At 39.4% G+C, this 22,988-nt stretch overlaps 1 protein-coding gene across 1 annotated transcript in view; it reads right to left on the reverse strand.

Annotated features, from left to right (window-relative positions):
* The window catches only part of LOC100751495 (cation channel sperm-associated protein subunit beta-like), a 131,031-nt gene that overhangs the window by 12,350 nt on the left and 95,693 nt on the right, over positions 1–22,988 (reverse strand). The window contains 2 exon segments of the mRNA XM_027419549.1: positions 19,998–20,189; positions 21,688–21,695. Coding sequence (XP_027275350.1) covers positions 19,998–20,189; positions 21,688–21,695 — 200 coding nt within the window.

Here is a 22,988-nt window from a genome sequence, read left to right on the forward strand (position 1 = left end):
GTCAACGACCTGTCGCGTGAATTTCTCTGTCTACAATTTTTCCTTGTATGTCCTATTTTACCACAGCTGAAACATCTATTCTCCTGACGCCTCCATGGACTTCCGGAGCGTGCTCTTCCTATGCGAGGCTCTGGGTCAAGGTGGCGATGAGCACTGGCCTCACGGTACCTGTGTGAGCCCCTGTAAGGTGCTCTTCCTTCCCAAGTCCTTCTGTTACTATCTCTTCTAATCTCCTTTTGTTTGTTGAAACCTCTTGGGACAGCGGCTAGCTCAGTTGGTAGAGCATGAGACTCTTAATCTCAGGGTCGTGGGTTCGTGCCCCACGTTGGGCGCCAGATATTGGATTAAGGTCTCTTTATTTCCAAGCACAGCCGGGTGAAACACAGGCCAGAGCTAGGTTAAGAACCCAGCCAGCGCGGCCAGAACAAAGAGAGCGCCCCGTCCCCATGTGCAGTCCCTTAAGAAGCCCCCTTTACGTCATCCCGGCTTTCCTTCACCCCGCCCTTATGGGCGAGTCCCCAGGTCCACCTGGTACCTGCCCCAGGACTATTGGGCGGGGCTAGGGTGACTCCCTACAGGGGTACATTTCAGGGTTAGGGAGAAACCCAGTCCCAGATAAACTCCAAGGAATCCACAAGGATGACTCTGAACTGGCCATCTACTGCAATTGATGACTAACCTAATTGTCATCAGAGAGCCTTTATCCAGTAACTGATGAAAGCAGATGCAGAGATCCCCAGCCAAGCACTGGGCAGAACTCTGGCAGTCCTGCTGAAGAAAGGGAAGAGGGACTATACAAGCCTGGGGGGTTAGGTCATGACAACTGTAGTCTGTGTGTAAAATAAGTGAAAATTTTAATTAAATAAAAATTTGTATGTCCATACCAAGCTGGTTTTGTTAGTATATCTCTGTAGTAGAGCTTGAAGTCAGGAATGGCAATGCCTCTGCAAGTTCCTTTTTTGTACAGGATTGTTTTTACTAACATGGGTAGTTTGTTTCTCCATATGAAGTTGAGTATTGTTACTTTGAGGCCTGTGAAGAATGGTGTTGGGATTTTGGTGGTGATTGCATTTAATCTGCAGATTGCTTTTGGTAAGATTGCCATTTTTACTATGTTGATCCTACCTATCCAAGAGCATGGGAGAGCTTTCCATTTTCTGATACCTTTTTCAATTTCTAGCTTCAAAATCTTAAAGTTCCTGTTATACAGGTGTTTCATTTGTTTGGTTAGAGTTACCACCAAGACATTTTACATTATTTGTGACTGTTATCAAGGGTGATGTTTCTGTCTCTGATTTATTTCTCAGCATTATTCATAATAGCCAGATCCTAGAAAGAACCTAGATGCCCCTCACCTGAAGGATGGATAAAGAAATTGTGGTACATTTACACAATGGAGTATTACTCACTGGTACAAAGACAATGGTATCATGAAATATCATGATATTTTCAGGCAAATGGATGGAACTAGAAAAAAGACAACCCAGACCAAGATGACAAACATGATATATATTCACTCATAAGTGGACATTAGATGTAAAGCAAATGAAATTTGCCACAATACACAGCCCCAGAGAATGTAGGTAAAAAAGAGGATCTTAAGATGGACACAAAATTTGTATCCCTTTGATCTCCTATTGTTGTCTTATTGTTCTAGCTAGAATTTCAAGTACAATATTGAAGAGATATGGAGAGAGTGGACAGCCTTGTCTTATTCCTGATTTGACAGAGTTTCTTATGTTGAACCATCCCTGCATCCCTGGGATGAGGCCTACTTGATCATGTTGGATGGGCTTGCTGATGTGTTCTTGATTCAATTTGCCAGTGTTTTATTAAGTATTTTTGCATTAATGTTCATGAGGGAGATTGGTCCGTAGTTCTCTTTCTTAGTTGTGTCTTTGTGTGATTTGGGTACCAAGGCATTTGTAGCCTCGTAAAATAGTTTGGCAATGACCCTTCTGCTTCTATTGTGTGGAACAATTTGAGGAATTCTCAATAGTAGAATCTCAAATGACCAAAAGGCATTTAAGAAAGTGGGCAATATCCTTAGCCACCAAGGAAATGCAAATCAAAACAGCTCTGAGATACCATCTTACACCTGTCAGAATAGCTAATGTCAAAAACACCAAAACAGTTTATGCTGGAGAGGATGTGGAGAAGAGGGAATGCGCCTCCCTTGCTATTTGGGAATGCAGACTTGCACAGCCACTTTGGAAATCAGTAGGATAGCTTCTCAGGAAAATGGGAATCAGTCTACCTCAAGATCCAGCAATTCCACTCTTAGGCATATACACAAAGGATGCATAATTATACCACAAGAATATCTGTTCAACTATGTTTCATAGCAGCATTAATTGTAATAGTCAGAACCTGGAAGCAACCTAGATGTTCCTCATCTGAAGAATAAAGAAAATGTGGTACATCCAAGCAATAGAGTACTACTACCTGGAAGCAGACCAAACCATCCAGCATCTGCAACCATTGGAGTCTTGGATCTACACACACCAGGAGAGAGAGAGAGAGAGAGAGAGAGAGAGAGAGAGAGAGAGAGAGAGGAGGGTAGTGCCAGGTCTTCTCCTGCCCACCTCCCACCTTTGGAGTCCCTTGACCTATGGCCTAAAGTCCCCTTCTGCACATTGAATCCCCCAGAGAGACCTTGGGGGCAGACCAAACCATTCAGCAGCTACTGCCATAAGAGGCTTGGACCCGAACCCACCAGGAGAGGAGAGGAGAGAGCTGTAGGGAGACACTGTAGCCCCGCCTCCTAGTAGCCCGGACAGGTGTGCTGGGACACGCCCATGAGGGCATGGTCAGGGGAGGTCTAAAGGTGATGTGGGACGGTGGACGTGAATAACCCTTCTCTCTGGCCACGCTAGCTTTCGAGCTCTGGGCACGCTTTGGCTTGCGCTTGGCTGGTGTTTATCTGAATAAAGAAACCTTAGCCTTAGGGACTGTGGATCAATCTCTTCACTTGGTGCCCATCACCCGAACCCCCACGACCCGAACGGCTCTCGTGCCTACAGGGGCTCCACGATTGCATCCCAGGCCTCTGCTTTACAGCCCAGAAGCTGCAAGGACTGTGGAAAACATACGGCCGCTAAACACTTTAATCCACATAAAACGGTCGCCCTTCCCTCTATATAATCTCTCCTATTCTTAAGCGCCTTCAGTGCTGGAGAAACAAGCTGACTTGCTGAATATTGGCTTATATGTCTTATATAGCTGTGAATGTACTAATTCACATATTGTCGTTCCTCAGTAACAAAGGGAAGGCTGATTTCCCCACCCGCCTACAGAACATGCAAGCGTTGTGTAATGAGGTTTTAGAAGGGACAAGAATGACTTATGATATGTTTATGGAGATGGTAGAACAGAAACTGGATGATAGGCTTCATTCTATGTTTTATACGATACAGGCAGATCTGTCTACTACTCAAGCTGAAATGCAGCACATTTATAATAACATAAAAATAGAGAGATGCTCCATTTTAGAGGCTTTGCAGGTTAGGTAGGTGGAAGACCATGATGAATTAAAAATTATTTTAGCAGCTTTACAGGTTAAGCAGGCAGAAGACTGTGATGAATTACAGATATTGTAGGGGCCTTGCAGGTCAAGCAAGCAACAGACCATGATGAACTGGGACGTTACGAGCTAAGCAGGCTGCAGACCATGATGAATTAAAGGATGTTTCAGAGGCGTTGGGGCTAGACAGGCAGCCGACTGGGATGAATTAAAGGACATATGTAGCCAACTAGAAACTCAAATAGTCTCTCTCTCCTATTCCTTTGTTACTAAGGTACAAGATACCCAGAATAGGCTTCAACAATCGGATAATGCCGTTAAATCAATGGCTGGAGAATGCAAGAGAGGCTTTGGTAGAATTAGAGCTAGCTAGATGCTAGCTAGGGATGAACGTATTACCCTTCTAGAAAACCTTACAGGAGAATTGCTGAAGCAAATCGTGGATTCTATATCATGCCTTGAATCTTTCATGATGAATGAGATTAAAACCTCCCATGAGGATGTCCTGGCCAGGCTGAAGCATTGATTTGATGAAGAGGAAACAGACTCACTCCAATCTGAGGTGCCTACTTCGAACAGGTATTTCAGTCATTCTAAAGCAATTACGCATACACCTCTAGTCTACCCGGCCATGGTGGTGGAAAAGTAACCAACTAAAAGACACTCCCAGGGGCAGACAGCATATGCATGGCAACTATTCCAGTTGAAAGATCTTAAGCATATTAAAGAATCAGTTGTCTCGTACGGTCTTCATAGCCCATATGTAAAAGAGCTGTTGCATTCATGGGCCATCTTCAACAGGGTGACACCCGCAGATGGGTAGGACTGGTGTCAGCTGTCCTTAAGAATTCTTGCCAAATTGAATGGAAGGCATTACTTAGAGAGGAGGACAAACTCCTAGAACAGCAGGCCATTAAGGACAGGGTTGATGCACCCCTCCAGAAAATCCTAGGAGAAGGTATTTATGCTGACCCATAGGTTCAGGCTGAATATGACGACCATATGCTGTCCCTATGCAGGAAAGCAGCACTAAATGCATGGGATAAGGTTTGTGAGCCGGGAGAATGACTAGAAGCTTATACCAAAATAGAACAGGGACAAACAGAACCATTTAAGGACTTTTTAGACTGGTTGACCAGAGCAGTAGTCATACAAGTAACAGATTCAGTGATACAACATTCAATTGTGTAGCTTATGACAATGCAAACCCAATATGCAAAAGAATACTTTTGCCTTTAAAGATCATATCAGCTCCACTAGAAGAATGGGTTCTGCATACTGCCCACATTGACTGTAACATGCAAGATGCTGGAATCTGGGCAGGAGAAGCTGTCCCGAGAGGTTTCAACAGACAGCAGGAGATTAGGAGAGATAGTAACAGAAGGACTTGGGAAGGAGAAGCACCTTACAGGGACTCATACAGGTATCGAGAGGCCAGTGTTCATTGCTACCATGACCCAGAGCCTCGCATAGGAAGAGCACGCTCCAGGAGTCCACAGAAACATCAGGAGAATAGATGTTTCAGCTGTGGTAGAATGGGACATATAAGGAGAAATCATAGGCAAAAAATTTCTAACGATTCCAGATGCGAAAGGTCTTTGCCTTCTGGATTATGTAGGAGATGTGGTAAGGGCAGACACTGGACTAATGAATGCAGATGGACTAGGGACATGCAAAGGAACCTGTTAACGTCTGGAAACTCCGAAGTGGGCCTCCAGCAGGCCCCCACATAGAGAAAGGTCCGATCGTTCCCAGGGGCAGTGGGAGACAATCTCTCACAGGACAAATAGATAGTTCCTTGCCTACTGTGGAAAATGATACTGCTCTAGATGCTAGTTTGAATAGTGATGAAGAATCACATGTGACTGGTAAAAATGAGAAACGCATATTTTGGCAAGCTTCTATTAATGATAAAAGGCCTCAGTTAGAAATAAAAATTAATGGTAAAGTTATTAAAGGCTTAGTGGACACAGGGGCTGATGTAACTATTATTACCCAGAAGTCTTGGCCTCAGAAATGGCCTCCTAAAGAGGCAAATGTACAATTGTTAGGAATTGGTACTCTATCTAGAGTTCAACGGAGTGTTAACTCGGTGGTCTGCATTGGACCAGAAGGACAGAAAGGAAGACTGAAACCTTTCGTGGCAGATATAGCTATAAATCTCTGTTATCTCTTACAGCAATGGAATACTCAAATAAACATCCCTCCAATGTCAGATAAGAATTATAGAAAATCCCTGGATAGTAGGAAGGATCGAGTAAGACGCCATGGAAAATGGTTACCAACTATCCTGGCTGTACAGACACTAAATACCAAACAGACACTAAATACCAATGATAGGCCTTCAGAGGAACCAAAGGCCCTGCCATTACAATGGTTTATAGATGAACCTGTTTGGGTAGGACAATGGCCTTTGACCTCTGAAAAGCTAGAGGCTCTAGAAAAGTTAGTACAAGAACAGCTAGAGGCTGGTCACATAGAGCAATCTACCAGTCCAAGGAATTCTCCTGTATTTGTTATCAAGAAGAAGTCAGGTAACTGGAGAATGCTGACAGACCTGAGAGCCATAAATAAGATAATTCAACCTATGTGCTTTCTATAGCTTGGAATGCCACTGCGTTCCTTAGTACATAAAGGAAGGCTGATCACAGTAATTGACCTGAAAGACTGCTTTTTCACTATACCATTATAAGAAAGTGATAGAGAGAAATTTGCATTTACATTGCCAACACTTAATAACTCACAGCCAGTTCGGAGATACCAGTGGAAGGTTTTACCTCAGAGGATGCTAAATAGTCCTATTTTGCGGCAACACTTTGTACAAGAACCTTTGGAAATAATTCGTAAAAAATTTCCACAATCTCTTGTTTATCATTATATGGATGATATTCTTTTTTTACATTGAAAATCTGGGGTTTTGACTGTTTTTTTATAAAATACATCGGAATTTTATTGCTTGTAGAATACAGCATATGAAATCACAAAAACATCAAAATGAAAAGTCACTAGGCTTCAAACACAGAATACATTACCAGATGCAGTAAAATATTAATTAACCTGAAGTCTACATCAGAAAGAAAAAGGTATGGAAAAAATACCTAAATTGTTTACTTGAGAAACATACACTTAAAACAAAGTAAAAGAATGTTCCAGTACAAATTTAAAAAGCCAACAATGACTTATTATATATATATATATATATATATATAGAGAGAGAGAGAGAGAGAGAGAGAGAGAGACCAATAATGGCAGTATGTTATGCATCAATAGCAGCAACAGCTTTTCCAGGTTCTGCAGTCATTTAAACAAAATTGTAGAGACATCTAGCACTCTCCATTAAAAATAAAAAATAAAAAACAAAATCCCAGAAAAACAGCACAGTTCTGTTACTCTTGTGGTACCTGGCACCATTTTTTTTCTTAAATTAGCTTCTCAATCATCATCTGGAAGGAAACCATTCTGAGCAGCATCATTAAAAACAGCTCTGATAAAGCATGGTCACTACTATGTATCATAAAGCAGGTCCACATACGAGTGAGTACATATCATGCTTGTCTTTTTGTGATTGGGTTACCTCACTCAGAATGGCTTCTTGGAATTCCATCCATTTTCCTGCAAATTTCAAGATTCCATTGTTTTTTTTCTGCTGAGTAAGTACTACATTGTGTAAATGTACCACATTTTCTGTATGGATGATATTCTTTTATCGGATTCTAATAATGAAACTTTGCAATGTATGTTTGACATGGTGAAGGAAGTTCTGCCTAGATGGGGGTTACAAATAGCCCCAGAAAAGATACAAAGAGGAGAGTCTATATTTAGGATATATTTAGTCTTATATTTAGGATATAAGATAGACTTACAAAGAATTAGACCACAGAAGGTACAAATTAGAAGGAACCGTTATCAAACTCTTAACAGTCTTCAGAAGCTACTAGGAGAAATTTCTCAATTACAGACGATTATTGGTGTAGAAGGATATGACTTAAAGCATTTAAAAATGGCACTAAAAGGTGATAAGGACTTAAACAGTCCACGAATATTATCTGCTGAGGCAGAAAAAGAGTTACAATGGATAGAAAACAGAATATCGGATGCGCATGTAGATTGGATAAACCTTGATGACTGCATTCTGGTCATCTTGCCATCCAAAGAATATCCTTCTGGAATTCTGATGCAGAGGGAAGATACTATATTAGAATGGATATTTCTGCCACATAAACAAAATAAAAAGTTAAAGACTTATATAGAAAAGATTTCTGATTTGATTTTAAAGGGCAAATTAAAACTTCGTCAGCTGACTGGAAAAGATCCAGCAGAAATTATAGTACCTTTAACTAATGATGAGATTTCCTCCCTATGGAAGGATAATGAATATTGGCAGATAGCTCTTACTGAGTTTTTGGGAACAATTAGTAACAACTATCCCAAAACCGACAGAATTAAATTCATAAAAAAGACAGTCTGGATTCTTCCACGCATTATAAGACAAACTCCCATTTCTGGAGTTCTTACCTTCTACACTGACGCAACAAATCAGGTAAGGCTAGTTATAAAGCAGGTGAGGTAAGTAAAACAGTTCAAAGTCCATACACATCTGTACAGAAGGCAGAATTATATGTAATTCTCAAGGTGCTTATGGATTTCACCGAACCTCTTAACATAGTTACTGATTCCCAATATGCGGAGAGAGTCGTCTTGCACATAGAGACTGCAGAATTCGTCCCTGATAATACTGAACTAACCTCGTTGTTCTTACAATTACAGGAAACAACCAGAAACAGAAGTAATCTCTGTACATTACACATATAAGATCCCATATGGGTCTGCCAAGCCCACTGGCACAAGGCAATGACGAGATTGATCATTTATTAATTGGCACTGTGCTAGAAGCCTCAGAATTTCATTAAAAACATCATGTAAATAGCAAAGGTTTGAAAAAGGACTTCTCCATCACTTGGCAACAAGCCAAGGAGATAGTGAAAAACTGTCCTACTTGTTCCTTTTATAACCAAACTCCGCTGCCAGCAGGCAGTAATCCTAAAGGCATTTGAAGGAATGAGATCTGGCAAATGGACGTCTTTCACTTTACAGAATTTGGAAATTTGAAATATGTGCATCATACCATTGACACATTCTCAGGTTTCCAATGGGCTACTGCTCTCAACTCTGAAAAAGCTGATTCCGTTATTACACACCTACTAGAGGTGATGTCGGTTATGGGCATACCTGCACAGATAAAAACTGACAATGCTCCAGCATATGTCTCCACAAAAATGGAACAGTTCTTCAAATATTATAGCATAAAGCATGTCACAGGTATACCACACAATCCTACAGGACAAGCAGTTGTTGAGAGGTCTAATAGGACGCTTAAGGAGATGCTCCATAGGCAAGCTGGTCAGTCGAATCCCCCAAACATAGGTTGCATAATGCTTTATTGACACTAAACTTTCTTAATGCCAATGACAAAAGACAAATAGCTTCGGAAAGACACTGGACTATGGGGGAAAAAAACTGCTAAACTGAATCAGCCGGTATACTTCAAAGATGTACTGACCTCGGCATGGAAACCCAGACATGTGTTACGTTGGGGCAGGGGGTTTTGCATTTGTTTCCACAGGAGAAGAAAATCTTTGGATACCATCAAAATTGACCAAGATTTGAGTTGAAAAAGACAGGTATTTACTGAGGTATATCTCATGAACTAAATAAAAGCCTCCCAAAGGAATGGGAAGTGCTTTGTTTTTATCTTCACAGGAAACACCACCCCAAGAAGTCAAAGGACACTACATGGGTAGATACTTAAAGGAAAGAAAGTAGCTATAACCATCAAACAAAAGGAACGTGCCATATGGTAAATTTACAGCTGTCTCTCAAAACTTTATTTTTCTTCATTTCCTAGTCCCTATTCAATTAAATCGATGCTGGATTTAGAGTTGGATTTGGCTTTCCTCCCCAAAATCCAAGCATGTTATTTAACAAAATTTTAAAGTTTCTGTGTTATATCAAGAAGCCAATTGATGTAATACAGAATAAATGAAGAATTGGAGGACTATCTTTTGTCTTTTCTTGGCTCTTTCTTTCAAGTCCTACACCCTCTCATAATTGTCGTTTTTCAGTGGTTTCCTTTCCCAGTACACATACATGTGCAGGCAAACATTTCTCTGCTGACACTTATGTTGGAGTCCCATACAGCCAATGAAGACCCACCTGACGACAATCCCCTCATGCTCTGGAAAAGGAATTGGGCTATACCTCTCCGACTGCACTGGATTCAACTTACTCCATTTCGACTGACACTCCCACCAGATCCTCGAGTACTGACTTCAATCAAGTTGAGGATTTCAATCTAGATCTTCAATCAAGCAAATCCCATCTAACATGGACTGGAGATAACCCAATAGAGACTTTCCCTGTGCTAACATTTTTCCCCCACAGGACCCCACAAGGCTACCATCGTCCCATTTCAGCAGGAAGTAACTTAGAAGATGCTACGCCCCCGCTCCCTGTTATTGTTTATTAGAGTAGTGTAAGCCTAGTTAGGAATAACTTTCTTATTGTTTAGTGTTGGGATTGGAAGGAGGTGTTCAAGTTAGATACCCTTTCCACATGACTTTAAGGCTTAGCTGGAATAGACATAGTTAGGATGTGCAATAACAGATTATTGTATCTTCTTATATTTCACCTTTATGATTGTTAATTTTGGATGTTTTACACTATTAAGTTTTAATCCTCTTTTAGACCAAAAAGGAAATTGTAGGGAGACACTGTAGCCCCGCCTCCTAGTAGCTTGGACAGGTGTGCTGGGACACGCCCGTGAGGGCGTGGTCAGGGGAGGTCTAAAGGTGACTCGGGAAGGATTCTTAAGGGACAGCGGATGTGAATAGCCCTTCTCTCTAGGCACGCTTTGGCTTGCTCTTGGCTGGTGTTTATCTGAATAAAGACACCTTAGCCTTAGGGACTGTGGATCAATCTCTTCAGAGAGCCTTGAGCCAGCATCCATCAGGAGAAGAAGAGGCCCCACCTGCATCCACTGCAAGAAGATGTGGGAAGATAACAGTTTAAGAACAAATTCAACAACATAAAGACTAATATGACATCACCAGAGTCTAGGGATTCTACACTGGCAGGACCTGAACATCCCAATGGAGATTAAGCAGAAGAGAATGACCTTAAAAACAACTTTATGAAATGATAGAAGCCCTCAAAGAGGAAATATGAAAACTCCTTAAATAAATGGAAGAAAAAACATACAAATAATGGAAGAAATGGAGGAAAAGACAAACCAAAAAATGCAAGAAATAAACAAATCTATTAAAGAAATCAAGGAAAGCCATGAAAAAACAATCAAACGAGTAAAGGAAACAATTCAAACAGCTCAAGATGTGAAAACTGAAATAGACACAATACAGAAAACACAGACTGAGGGAATGCTGGAAATAGAAAATCTGGGTAAATGATCAGAAACTACAGATGTAAACATAACCAACAGAATACAAGAGATGGAAGAGAGAATCTCATGCATTGAAGATACACTAGAGGAAATAGATTCATCAATCACAAAAAAATCTTAGATCCAACAACACAAAATATCTGGGAAACATGGGACACTGTGAGAAGATCAAACCTAAGGATAATAGGTATAGACAAGGTGAAGAAACCCAACTCAAAGGTGCAGAAAACATATTCAACAAGATCATATAAGAAAACTTTCTCAACCTAAAGAAGGACATGCCTATGAAAGTACAAGAAGCTTACAGAATGCCAAGTAGAGGGGAACACAAAAAAGTTCCCTAGCCACATAATAATCAAAGCACAAAACATACAGAATAAAGGAAGAATATTAAGGGCAGCAAAGGAAAAAGGCCAAGCAACATATAAAGGCAGACCTATCAGAATTACTCCTGACTTCTCAGAGAAAACAATGAAAGCAAGAATGTCCTGGATAGATGTTCTACAAAGGCTAAGAGGCTACAGATGCCAGCCCAAATTATTATACACAGCAAAGCTTTCAATCACTATAAATGGAAAAAACAAGATATTCCATGACAAAACCAGATTTCAACAATACATACTCACAAATCCAGCCCTACAGAAAGTACTGGAAGTAAAACTTCAACCCAAGGATGTTCATAAAAACATATGCAATAGATAATCCCACATTACCAAAAGCCAAAAAAATTAAAAAAGAGTGAAATCCACACACAATACCACCACCACCACCACCACCACCAAATCGAAAATAAACAAAAACCAACAATCAATGGTCATTAATTTGCCTTAAAAAAGACACAGGCTATCATAATGGATATGAAGATAGAATCCATCCTTCTGCTGCATACAACACCTCGATAGGCAGTGGTGGTACACACCTTTAATCCCAGTACTCGGGAAGCAGAGGCAGGTGGATCTCTATGAGTTGAAGACCAGTCTGGCCTACAAGACCTAGTTCCAGGACCGCCTCCAAAGCCCACAGAGAAACCCTGTCTAGAACCCCCCCAAAAAAAAAGAAAAATAAAGAAACACACCTCAACTTCAAAGACAGATGTTACCTCAGAGTAAAGGGTTGGGAAAAGATTTTCTGATCAAGTGTACCTATCTGGTGTAGCTATCCTAATATCTAACAAATTAGACTTTTAACTAAAGTTAGTCAAAAGAAATGAAGAAGGTCATTTCATATTCATCACAGGAAAAAATCCATCAAGATGAAGTCTGAATCCTGAACATCTATTCCCCAAATACAAGGGCACCCACAATCATAAAAGAAACATTACTAAAACACAAATCATATGTAAAACCCCACACACTTATATTGCAGACACCCCACTCTCACCACTGGACAGGACTACCCAACAGAAACTTAACAAAGAAATGAAGGAACTAAGAGAAGTTATGACCCAACTGGGTTTAACAGATATTTATAGAACTTTCCATCCAAACACAAAAGAATATACCTTCTTTTCAGCGCCACATGGAACCTTCTCTAAAATTGGTCATTTACTAGACAACAAAGCAAACCTCAACACATACAAAAAAATTGGAATAACCACCTGTATCTTATCAGACCACCATGGTTTAAAGTTAGAATTCAACAACACAAATTGTAGAAAACCTTCAAGCTCATGGAAACCGAACAATGCTCAGTTGCATCACTCCTTAGTCAAGGAAGAAAAAAAGAAAGAAATTAAAGACTTCCTAGAATTCAATGAAAGTGAAGGCACAACATACCCAAACTTATGGAACACTTTGAAGGCTGTACTAAGAGGAAAGTTCTAAGGTCTAAGTGCTCACATGAAGAAACTGGAGAATTAACAGCATACATGAAAGCTCTAGAACAAAAAGAAGCAGAGGCATGCAGAAGGAGACGTCAGGAAGCAATCATTATACTGTCCTTTTTGCATATTCACTCATGTGTAGTGTTTGTTCATGTGGGTGTGAATGTTTGTGTGGATGCACGGGTGTGCAGGAGCCTGTGCGCCTTGTGTGTATTCCTTGATCACGCTCCACTTTATTTACTGAGGTGGGCGTCTCCTGGTGACCCCAGAGCTCACCAGTTTGGCTCATCTAGCTAGCTGCCTAGCCTGGAGATCACCTGCCAAGTGCTAGCTAGCATCACGGGTGGGCCAACAAACTCCTCCAGTTTCATCAGGGTGCCTTGGATTTGAAGTGTGGTCTCCATGTGTGTATAGAAAGTACCTTGTCCTCTGAGTTAGTGCCCCCCAGACCTCTTATATTGACTTTTTTGTGACTACTGCTAGACTGAACTCTGGATTATAAATTTTAACTTTTATCTCCAATAACATGGGCTTACTAGCTGCAGATCTTTGTTTTGAATCTGATGACAATTATATGTATTGTGCTTCATTAGTTACAGATTGTTGTCACATACATGTTTATCTACAGATTTATCTTTATATGCATTGCATGGAATGGAGAGCAAGTATTTCTGTTTTACTCAGGGTTAAGTCTACTTAACTCCTCTAGGTACAAAAGTTAGATCTGTAATGACAAATCTTTCCGCCAGCTGCCCACTTCCACCACAATGTTAGGGCCCCAAATAACACACAGAGATTAATGTTAGGTACAATGCCTCTGGCCAATAACTAGGATTTCTTAATCTATATATTTTATAAAGACTTATCTTATTAGACGACATCTACAGGCGTCTTCTCTTGCCGGGATAACATGGCGGCTCCAGAGCAGAGAGCAGGAGGAAGAGAGAAGAGAGCGATTTCCTGCTTCTCCCTGCTTACATTCTCTGTCTGCCTGCTATGTCACTTCCTTTCTGTATCACAAGACTTCTTCTTACTACATTTCCCAGAATCCTCCTCGACTCCTAGTCCCACCTATCTTTCTGCCTCATTGGCCCAGCAATAAGATAAACATAGAAGGACCTCCCCATCTTCAATCCTTTTAGCCTGTCATATTTAGTTTTGTGTTATAATAGACATTATTTCCCTATGTGAGATTGGATTATATTTATCTGTTAAATATTTGTTTTTATGTATAGGGGCTTTTTTGCCTACAAGGTTGTCTTGAAGCCATGTCCATACAGTGCCAGTGGAAGTCAGAAGAGGGCTTTAGACCCTCTAGGACTGGACTTATAGAAGGCTATGAGCTGCCTGTAGGTGCTGGAAACTGAACCTGGGTCCTCAGCAAAAAGAGCAAGGGCCCTTATCCTCAGACATGTCTCTAGTCCCCACGTCTGAGTTTTTGGATTTAACTAAAAGGCACTTTTCCAGTTTCCTGTAGACAGAGATAACATAGGTTGACTTGTTTCCAAATTAAGTGTTTGGGAAATACTTATTATCTGAATAATAAAATTCTAGGAAGTCAAGGGAAGAAAATCCATTAATGATAGAATATGAGGCACTGAGGGTATAGATCTGCATATACTGCTTGCCCAGGAGGTGAGATTCTGGATGTTGTAATGCAACAATATCTGTGATGTAATGGAACAGCAATCCTTTAGGGTTACACGCGAACATTCTGCTCAGAAACACTGCACAAGAAGACACAACTTTCTTCCTGTGACTTTACATTTCATAGTGATTTTAAGATCCCATGTATCATACATGTGCAAGACTGTAATGTAGAGAATGCTGACCAGTGTCTGATAACACCAAAGTGCTGACATGTACAACTGTCACATCCCCCAAATCCTGCATTAAAACCCTTCTTCAGTGGTAGCTGTGCTGACACATGTCAGAAGACTCAGCCCTTTGAATCAGCTTTTTGATCAGGAGTTCCAAGTCAGCATGGACTATATAGCAAGTTTGAGCCAGCCTGGACTATACAGCAAGACCTTGCTCAACAATACAAAACAAAATAAACAAGGGATCAAATCTAACTCTTAATTCCTTGGTACGAATTAGATATATTTCCTGTTTTACACACAGGGAAATCATGGTGTGGGGAACCCCAGGAAAGTAAGATATACACACAAAAAAATCTGATGTCCCTAAAGGTAATGGTTATAGTAACAAAACAAGTTTTATCTTTGGGAGAAAATGGAGTTGGAGAACTCTGTATCTTAGTGGCTCACTGCTTGGAGCAGAATTTCTGGCCTTTAAATCCAAGATTCAGCAAGAAGTGTGTTATGCGGTGATATATTGTTTATGATTTATTAAAACTTGCCTGAATATCAAAAAAGCAGTATGGCTGTTTCTCTGGAATTTGGGAACCAGTACAGTCTACCTCAAGATCCAGCAATTCCACTCTTAGGCATGTACCCAAAGGGTGCCCATTCATACAACAAGGACATCTGTTCAACTATGTTCATAGCAACATTATTTGTAATAGCCTAGATGCCCCTCAACAGAAGAATGGATGCAAAAATTTTGTACACAATGGAGTTCTACTCAGCAGGAAAAAAAAACAATGGATTCTTGAAATTTGAGGCAAATGGATGGAACTAGAAGAAACCATCCTAAGTGAGGTAACTCAGTCACAGAAAGACAAACATGGTATGTACTCACTCATACATGGATTCTAGACACGGTGAAAAGGATTAACAGTCTACAATCCACACCTCCAGAGAAGCTAGGAAACAAGGAGGACCAAAAGAGAGACATACACAGCCTCCCAGTGAAGCTGAAAGTGACAAGAGCCCCTGAACAAATGGGGGGGAGTATGGGGAAAGGAAGGGAGGAAGGGAGGGAGGGAGGGAGGGAGTAGAAAGAGGAGGAGAGAAGAGGCAGGGGGAGGAGAACATGAGGGATCAGGAAGGTTGAGTGGGGAGAGGAATAGAGGAGAGCAAGAAAAGTGACACATCAATACAGGGAGCTACTATAGGTTTAAAGAGAAATCTGGGCAAGCTTGCTCTCCCACCATACTGCTCACGATGATAGAACAGCTATAGAGGGAGAACAAAAATTACAGGAGAAACCATAAGGCAAGTATTTTGTCAAACTTCTATAAATGAGCAAAGACCAAAATTAAAAATATGAATAAATAACATTGTCATTGATGATCTGGTAGACACAGGTGTGGATGTAACTATAATTTCACCACAATCTTGGTATCCAAATTGCCCTCTTCAGGAGGTAAATGTTCAGCTTTTAGGGATTGGCTCTTTATCTCAGGTAAAACAGAGCACTAAATGGGTCAAATGTATAAGGTCAAAAGGACAGAGGAAAATTAAAACTATATGTGCTTAACATAGCAATGAATTTGTGAGGACATGATTTGTTACAGCAATGGAATACTCAGATTAACATTCCCCCAATCTTAGAAGCAATCCATGAATTAACCTATGTTTCTGGGGAAAATATTACAAGGTATTATAAAGAACAGTCACTAAGTATTCAGGTTGTAGAAGAACAGGGCACAAACAGCTGCCTTTAAGATGGTTGATAAATAACCCTGTATATGTTTCACAATGGCGTTTAACTACAGAGAAACTGAAGGCTTTAGAAGAGCTGGTACAGGAGCAGTTAAATCTCAGCATATTAAAGAATCAAACAGCCCTTGGAATTGTCCTGTATTTACTATTAAAAAGAAATCTGTAAAATGGTCTGGAATTCATTTGCCTTCTCTATTGTTTAAAGGATGGCCTCTTATTGTCATTAATTTAGAAGAACGTTTCTTCACTTTACCTTTACAAGAAAAAAAAAAAACAGAAAAATTTGCCTTCATGTTGCCAACTTATAATTCTCAACCTGTTAAAAGATATCAATGGAAGGTTCTTCCACAGACCACTCTTTGCCAAAATTTTGTAAGTCAGCCATTGGAACTAATACACACAAAATTTCCTCAATCTATAATTTGCTAGTAGATGGACGATATTTACTAGTTGACTCAAATGAAAGAATGTTGGAAGAAGAAAATTTTGCCTTGTTGGGGATTAAAAATTGCTCCTGAAAAATACAAAGAGGAGATTCTATTAATTATTTAGGATATAAAATAGGTACGCCAATAATTAGACCTCGAAGGTTACAAATTAGGAGAGATTGATTGCAGACTCTTAATGACTTACAAAGAGACATTTCCCATCTATGGCACTTTATTGGGATAAAACCTAATCAAATGATTAGGACAACCAAAGCCTTAGACAGTGACAAGGACAAAAAGTTCCAGGAAATTATTAGCTGAAGCTGAGAGTTAGTTGGCTTTGGTGGAAGAAAAATTATAGAATGCACATGTGTATCATGTGGATCTGAAGCTTAACTGCATTCAGGTCGTATTGTCCTCTACACTTCCCCTACAGGAATTTTAAGGCAGAGGGAAGATATATTAGGATAGATTTTTTTTTAACCACATAACATCCTGAAATTAAGAGTTTCTTAGAGAAAATAGAAGATTAAAAATCATTAGCCAAACTAACTAAAAGATGGAGAAAGAAGATCCAGATGTGTAGAATTTATTATTATGGAGAGGCTAAGGGAAACTAAACTGGGAGAATTCAATAGGAACAAGGATGCAAGGGAAGAGTAAAAGGAAGGAAAATACCGGAAGAATGATTAACATCAAAGGTCATTTAAAAGCCATATGGTAACCTACTACTGTGCCTAAAATATATTCATATATAAAAGGAATCTGAATGCAGTCACCATTAGTGAGGAAGACAATGCTCCAACTAGCTATCTTATGCCACCATGTAAAACATTCAGTGCCAGGAATGGGTTACATTCTGTTGTGTTGTTGGCTAAAGGGGCCTGTGTAAAACCCTGTTGTCTAGGGTATTGTTTACTCATCACAAAATGATGGAAAGCCCCTTTGATGAAGACAACAATAATATATCTCATTGAACACAGAGAAGTCAAGCTGGTATCTAGCTAGAAACTTCATGCCTATTGATTCCTGATTGTAGAACTAGAAGCTACTCTGCATGCATGCTACTAGAGGAGAAAGTTAATTATCAACCCAGCTACAAATTCTGTGATCTACAACAGTGCTCTGTCTGCAAGACATACTGGTACAGTACTGACAAAAACATTATGGAAGTAACCAACCACTTTCTTACTGGATTTTAGGCTCACTCTATGATATGGAACTCACACCTGACACTGATAGAGTGGTAAAGAACTTAGGGCTATATATGCTATGGGCCTAGGGAAAACACAATGTGATTATTATGCTAAAGGATCATGGCAATAAAATGACTTCTAATGGCATTCTTCTATACCTATGCATCAGTGCCTCACTCCATCTTCGTCAGATGCACTCCTTTTAGTAGATATGGGAACACACACACACACACACACACACACACACACACACACACACACTGCTCAGGCAGGGTAGGTCTCATGTCCAAGAATAGTTGGCTAACAAAAAACAAACTCAGGGGTATATTTGTCTTATTTTGCTTTGTTTTGGTATTATTTGTTTTATTAGTATTTTGTTTGCATGTTTTGTTTTCTGTTTATGTGGGGGAACATTGTGTGTTGTTTGTTTTTAGGGAGGGAACATGAAGTTGCTAGAATATAGTGCTAGGGAGGATCTGGAAATAATTGGGCAGAGAGGAAATTTGATCAAAATGTACTTTATGCTTTTTTTCAATAAAAGAATTAACAATACAGGTTCTTGCTATGTAAGCTGAGGCTCACCTTGAATTCATGGCTCTCTTGTCTGAGAACCCCAAGTGCTAGGGTTCAGGAGTGAACCACTTTCTGGCATTCAGATTTGCTATTGTCCTTTCTTCCTCTGTTTTTGCCTCTCTCTTTGTGGGCTGTAGACTGAATCCAAAGTCTAGTGCATGCTTGGCTTGACAAGATGCAGGTTTAACAATTGGCGATATAATAGGAACCTAAAGTTTGACATGATCTCCCACTCCATGACTTGCTTTTGACTGGGCTTCTCTGCTTTCCTCTGTGGCCTATCTATATCCCCTGCCTAGTCACAAAGACAACATGATCTTGTTAAACTCAATTCAGACCAGTCTTTTCTAGTAAATCCCAGTTACTCAGGGTAAATCCTAAATTATTCACTAAATTAAAATGGTTTTAATTATGAGTAGTTATGTGTGTTTGTGTATGTGGTGAGGATAGGAGCCCTCAGAGCAGAGACATTGATCCCCTGAAATTGGAGTTCCAGGCTGTTCTGAGTGCCCAAGGTTGTTGATGGGAACTGAACTTGGAATCTTCCCTTCAAGCTGAATATACATTTGATCACTGAGCTACCTATCTATTCCCAAATCCTATAAACTTCTGTTGTGTATCTATCAGATAATAATTAGTAATAGAAACATCCTTTAAAATAGAGATTCAAATTCTTTTAGTTGTTGTTGTTTTGTATTTTGAGACAGGGTTTCTCTGTGTAGTCCTGGTTGTCCTGGAACTTACTCTGTAGACCAGGCTAGCCTTGAACTCACAGAAATCTGCCTGACTCTGCCTCACGAGTAGTAAATTCAAAGTCATGTACCACCACTTTTTTGTTAATTGTCATATTCTTTTTGAAAAAAATTGACACAAAGTCTTACTATACTTCCTTGACTAGTTTGGAACTTGATATGTACATCAGATTGACCTGAACCTCTCAAAGATCTGCTGTCCTCTGCCTCCTGAGTGCTAGGATTCAAAAGTGTTGCATCATCATTCCTGGCCTCCTTTCAAAAAAGTTTTTAAAAAATTAAATTCCAAATGTATTTTTAATTGACACAAAAATCCCATTTTCTCTTACTTCTTCTGAACACTGTTTAAGAACTAATAAGTCTCAATGTAATAGATAATAAGCACTACTGCTGAGAATATAGTTGTAAAGTTGTCAGTATGTTTTATTATATTATGAACAACTGATCCTGAAACCTAAGTATCTGTAAACTTTGGTTGTCTGTTGGACGAGAATTTGAGGGTAAAGATAGTTCTGTGCTGGTAGAGTACTTGCCTAGCATATACAAGGCTTTAGATCCAATCTTCAGCACCACACACACACACACAAAAAAAAATATTATAGAGAAACATGAAGTCTTCTCAGAAGATAACTTTTATTTTTTGTAATCATCAGAAATAGATTATATTTTTATACTTACCTTTTGATACAATATGAATGAGGTACATATTGTTTCCAAAATATGAGATATTAAGAGAACCAAGTATCCAATAGTTTCCTAAATTTCCATATTCATCTATTCCAAAAGGTTGTATTATGTCTGTGAGAACTGAGGTTTGAAATCCCAAAGGACCATTGGTATGTACTAATAATTTTTTGATATAAGCTTCTCCTCCTCTATAAAAACAAACCAGCAAACATAAAATAGGTATCCCAGGGGTTTAAATAAGTAGGTATATTAACATATAATTTACAAATAAAATATACCAATACTATAATTGATGACAATAATATACCAGCTAACAAATGACTATTTGGACAACAGTTGTTGAAAGTTTTTAGTTGTCAACAAAATGGTATATACAACATAAATTTTCATTTTAAATGGATAAAGATTATCTATTTATTTATTTATCATCTATCTATCCACTGTCTACCTGTCATTGATCTAGCTAGCAAGCTATTATCTTTTTATTCCTGGGGATCAAACCTAGAACTTCATGAATGTTAGGCATGATCCTCACGCCCAGCCTATAAATATTTTTAAATGTCAGAGTTCCGCAGAGATGATACTTGAATGGAAATAGATGCACATTCAATCCTGCTATGACTGTAAATTAAGGCAGATTTTGTAGAAGCAATTTTACACACTACATTTCAAGAAAAAAAATTTAAATTGAGGACATAACTGCCCCTAGGAGTGATGCAGAAGATATATTGGAAATAAGAGGGAGAGAATAAGAGTCATCTGGAAGGGTCCAGATTGAAAATGGCCATGAAAGTAGAGTGGAGAGCAAGAAGAAAAGAAAGAGAGCACACCCAGAGTAAGGTAGAGAGGTCTAGTAATCCAAGCACTGGGGAGATGGGTTCAAGCACACACACACACACACACACACACACACACACACACACACACACGGCGGCGGGGGGGGGCAAGGAAGCATAGAAAGAGCAACACATCATACATCATCAGGGAACTGGAAATTAAAATAACAAAACCCTAAACACTAACAATGCCAAATGTTGGTAAGGATGTATGAAAGAAATTCTAATTTATTGCTGGTGGAAATGTAGAAAGGTATGGGGAGTTAGGCGGCTTCTTTTAATCTCAAACATATTCCTACCATATGCAATATTCCTAGGTATTTACCCAAGTGAAGTGTAAGGGCATGTCTACACCACAGCCTGCGTGTGGATACTACCAGCATTTTGATCTTGGGGATGAACTGGCAAGTCTTTCAGTTGGTGAATAGGTTGGGGCTGGGGAGATGCTCAGTGTTTAAGAGCACTGGCTGCTCTTGCAGAGGACCAGCTCTCATTCCCAGCATCCAAATAGCAGCTCACAACCATTGTAACTCGAGTTCCGGGAGAGTCAAAGCCCTCTTCTGGCCTCCACGGGCACTGGGATACACATAGTGCACAGTTAGATGCCCGTCCGTAAAACAATAAAAATAATTTAAAACAATGGGTGAATATTTATATGAACTGCGTTTCAAACAGACAGTGGATTACTATTCATCACTAAATAATTATCAAGCAATTAGAAGATAATAGGTATCTTTTAATTTTTTAAATTAAAATATAGTTAAATCACTTCCCACTTTCGTTCCCTCTCTCCAAATTCTCCATGTCAGCTCCTCCCTCATCTTGTACCTTTTCAAATTCATTACCTGTTTTTCTCTTGATATATATATATATAGAAAGAGAGAGAGAGAGTATGTATATGTATATTATATATATGTATATTATATGTATATATGTATAATATGTGTATATTATATGTATATACATATAATATATGTATATTATATGTATATACATATTATAATATGTATATTATATATGTACAAATCTGCTTAGTGCAGTTAGTGTGTACATGATTTTGGGACTGACAACTTGGTATTGGATAACCAATGAAGGGGCTCATGCCCTAGGAAGACTATTGTCCCAGCTCTCAGCACACAGTGGTTGCCTCTAGTTCTTTATTTATTGATGGGGCCCTATCAAATTTCCCCTTCTATGTTAGGATGTCTAGGGATGTAATAATTATTCCGATCTTGTTTAAGCAGGGTAATAGGAATCTTATAGGCATTCTTAAAGAGGAAAAAGAAAATCTCAAAAGGCTGTGTAACTCCAATTGTGTGGCATTCTAGAAAAGGTAAAACTAAGGAGACAGCAACAACAACAATAACAAAAATGTTGCCCAGAGCTGGGGAGGCTATGGTTACTAGACTAGACAGAGTGGAATTTTAGTACACCAAGACTATTACATATGTACTATAATGTTACCATATATTTGTTCCAACACCGAGAATGGGCATCAAGAATGAACCCTGGGGTGGGCTCAGTGGCACATGCCTGTTAATTTATCACTCAGGAGGATTGAGGGTTTGAGGTCAGCTTTGGGATATACAGCAATTTCCTCTCTCAAAAATGGTGAACCCTGCCATGAATTATAAATACTGTGTGAAGCTATGTCTGAGTAAGTTATCAGTTGCAGCAGATGGTTCTCTGTTAGTTCAATGCCACACTGAGCTACATGAAATTGATCCAATCTAAAAGAGAATCAGCTCACATAAAGGTGATCCAGTACTTGAGATAAATAAGATAGGAGCAGAAATTCAGTCTGGGGCATTTTGGTCTCCAGCCATGTTAGGGCAATTTGTCTCCAGCCATGTTGAGGGCAGGATTGCTCCAGCCTTGGTAGAGGTAAGAGCTACTGGCTTGGCTGCTTTGCTTCTGACCTTACAGCTTGAAACCCAATATCTGTTTCTTGGTTTTTATTTTCATGGTACAAGACCACATTAGGGTAAAATGTTTAAACAGTTATTTTAAAAATCAGTTGCAACAAAGAAGTCAGATATCTTCTACTTAAGATATTTATTATTAGGGCTGCACACTGTAATAGCAAAAAGTTTAATATGCTATGAAATGTTAAGAAAGAACCAGGAATTGTTTGAAGGTGATATGA

Source organism: Cricetulus griseus, chromosome 5 (assembly GCF_003668045.3).
Source record: "Cricetulus griseus strain 17A/GY chromosome 5, alternate assembly CriGri-PICRH-1.0, whole genome shotgun sequence".
NCBI lineage: Eukaryota > Metazoa > Chordata > Mammalia > Rodentia > Cricetidae > Cricetulus > Cricetulus griseus.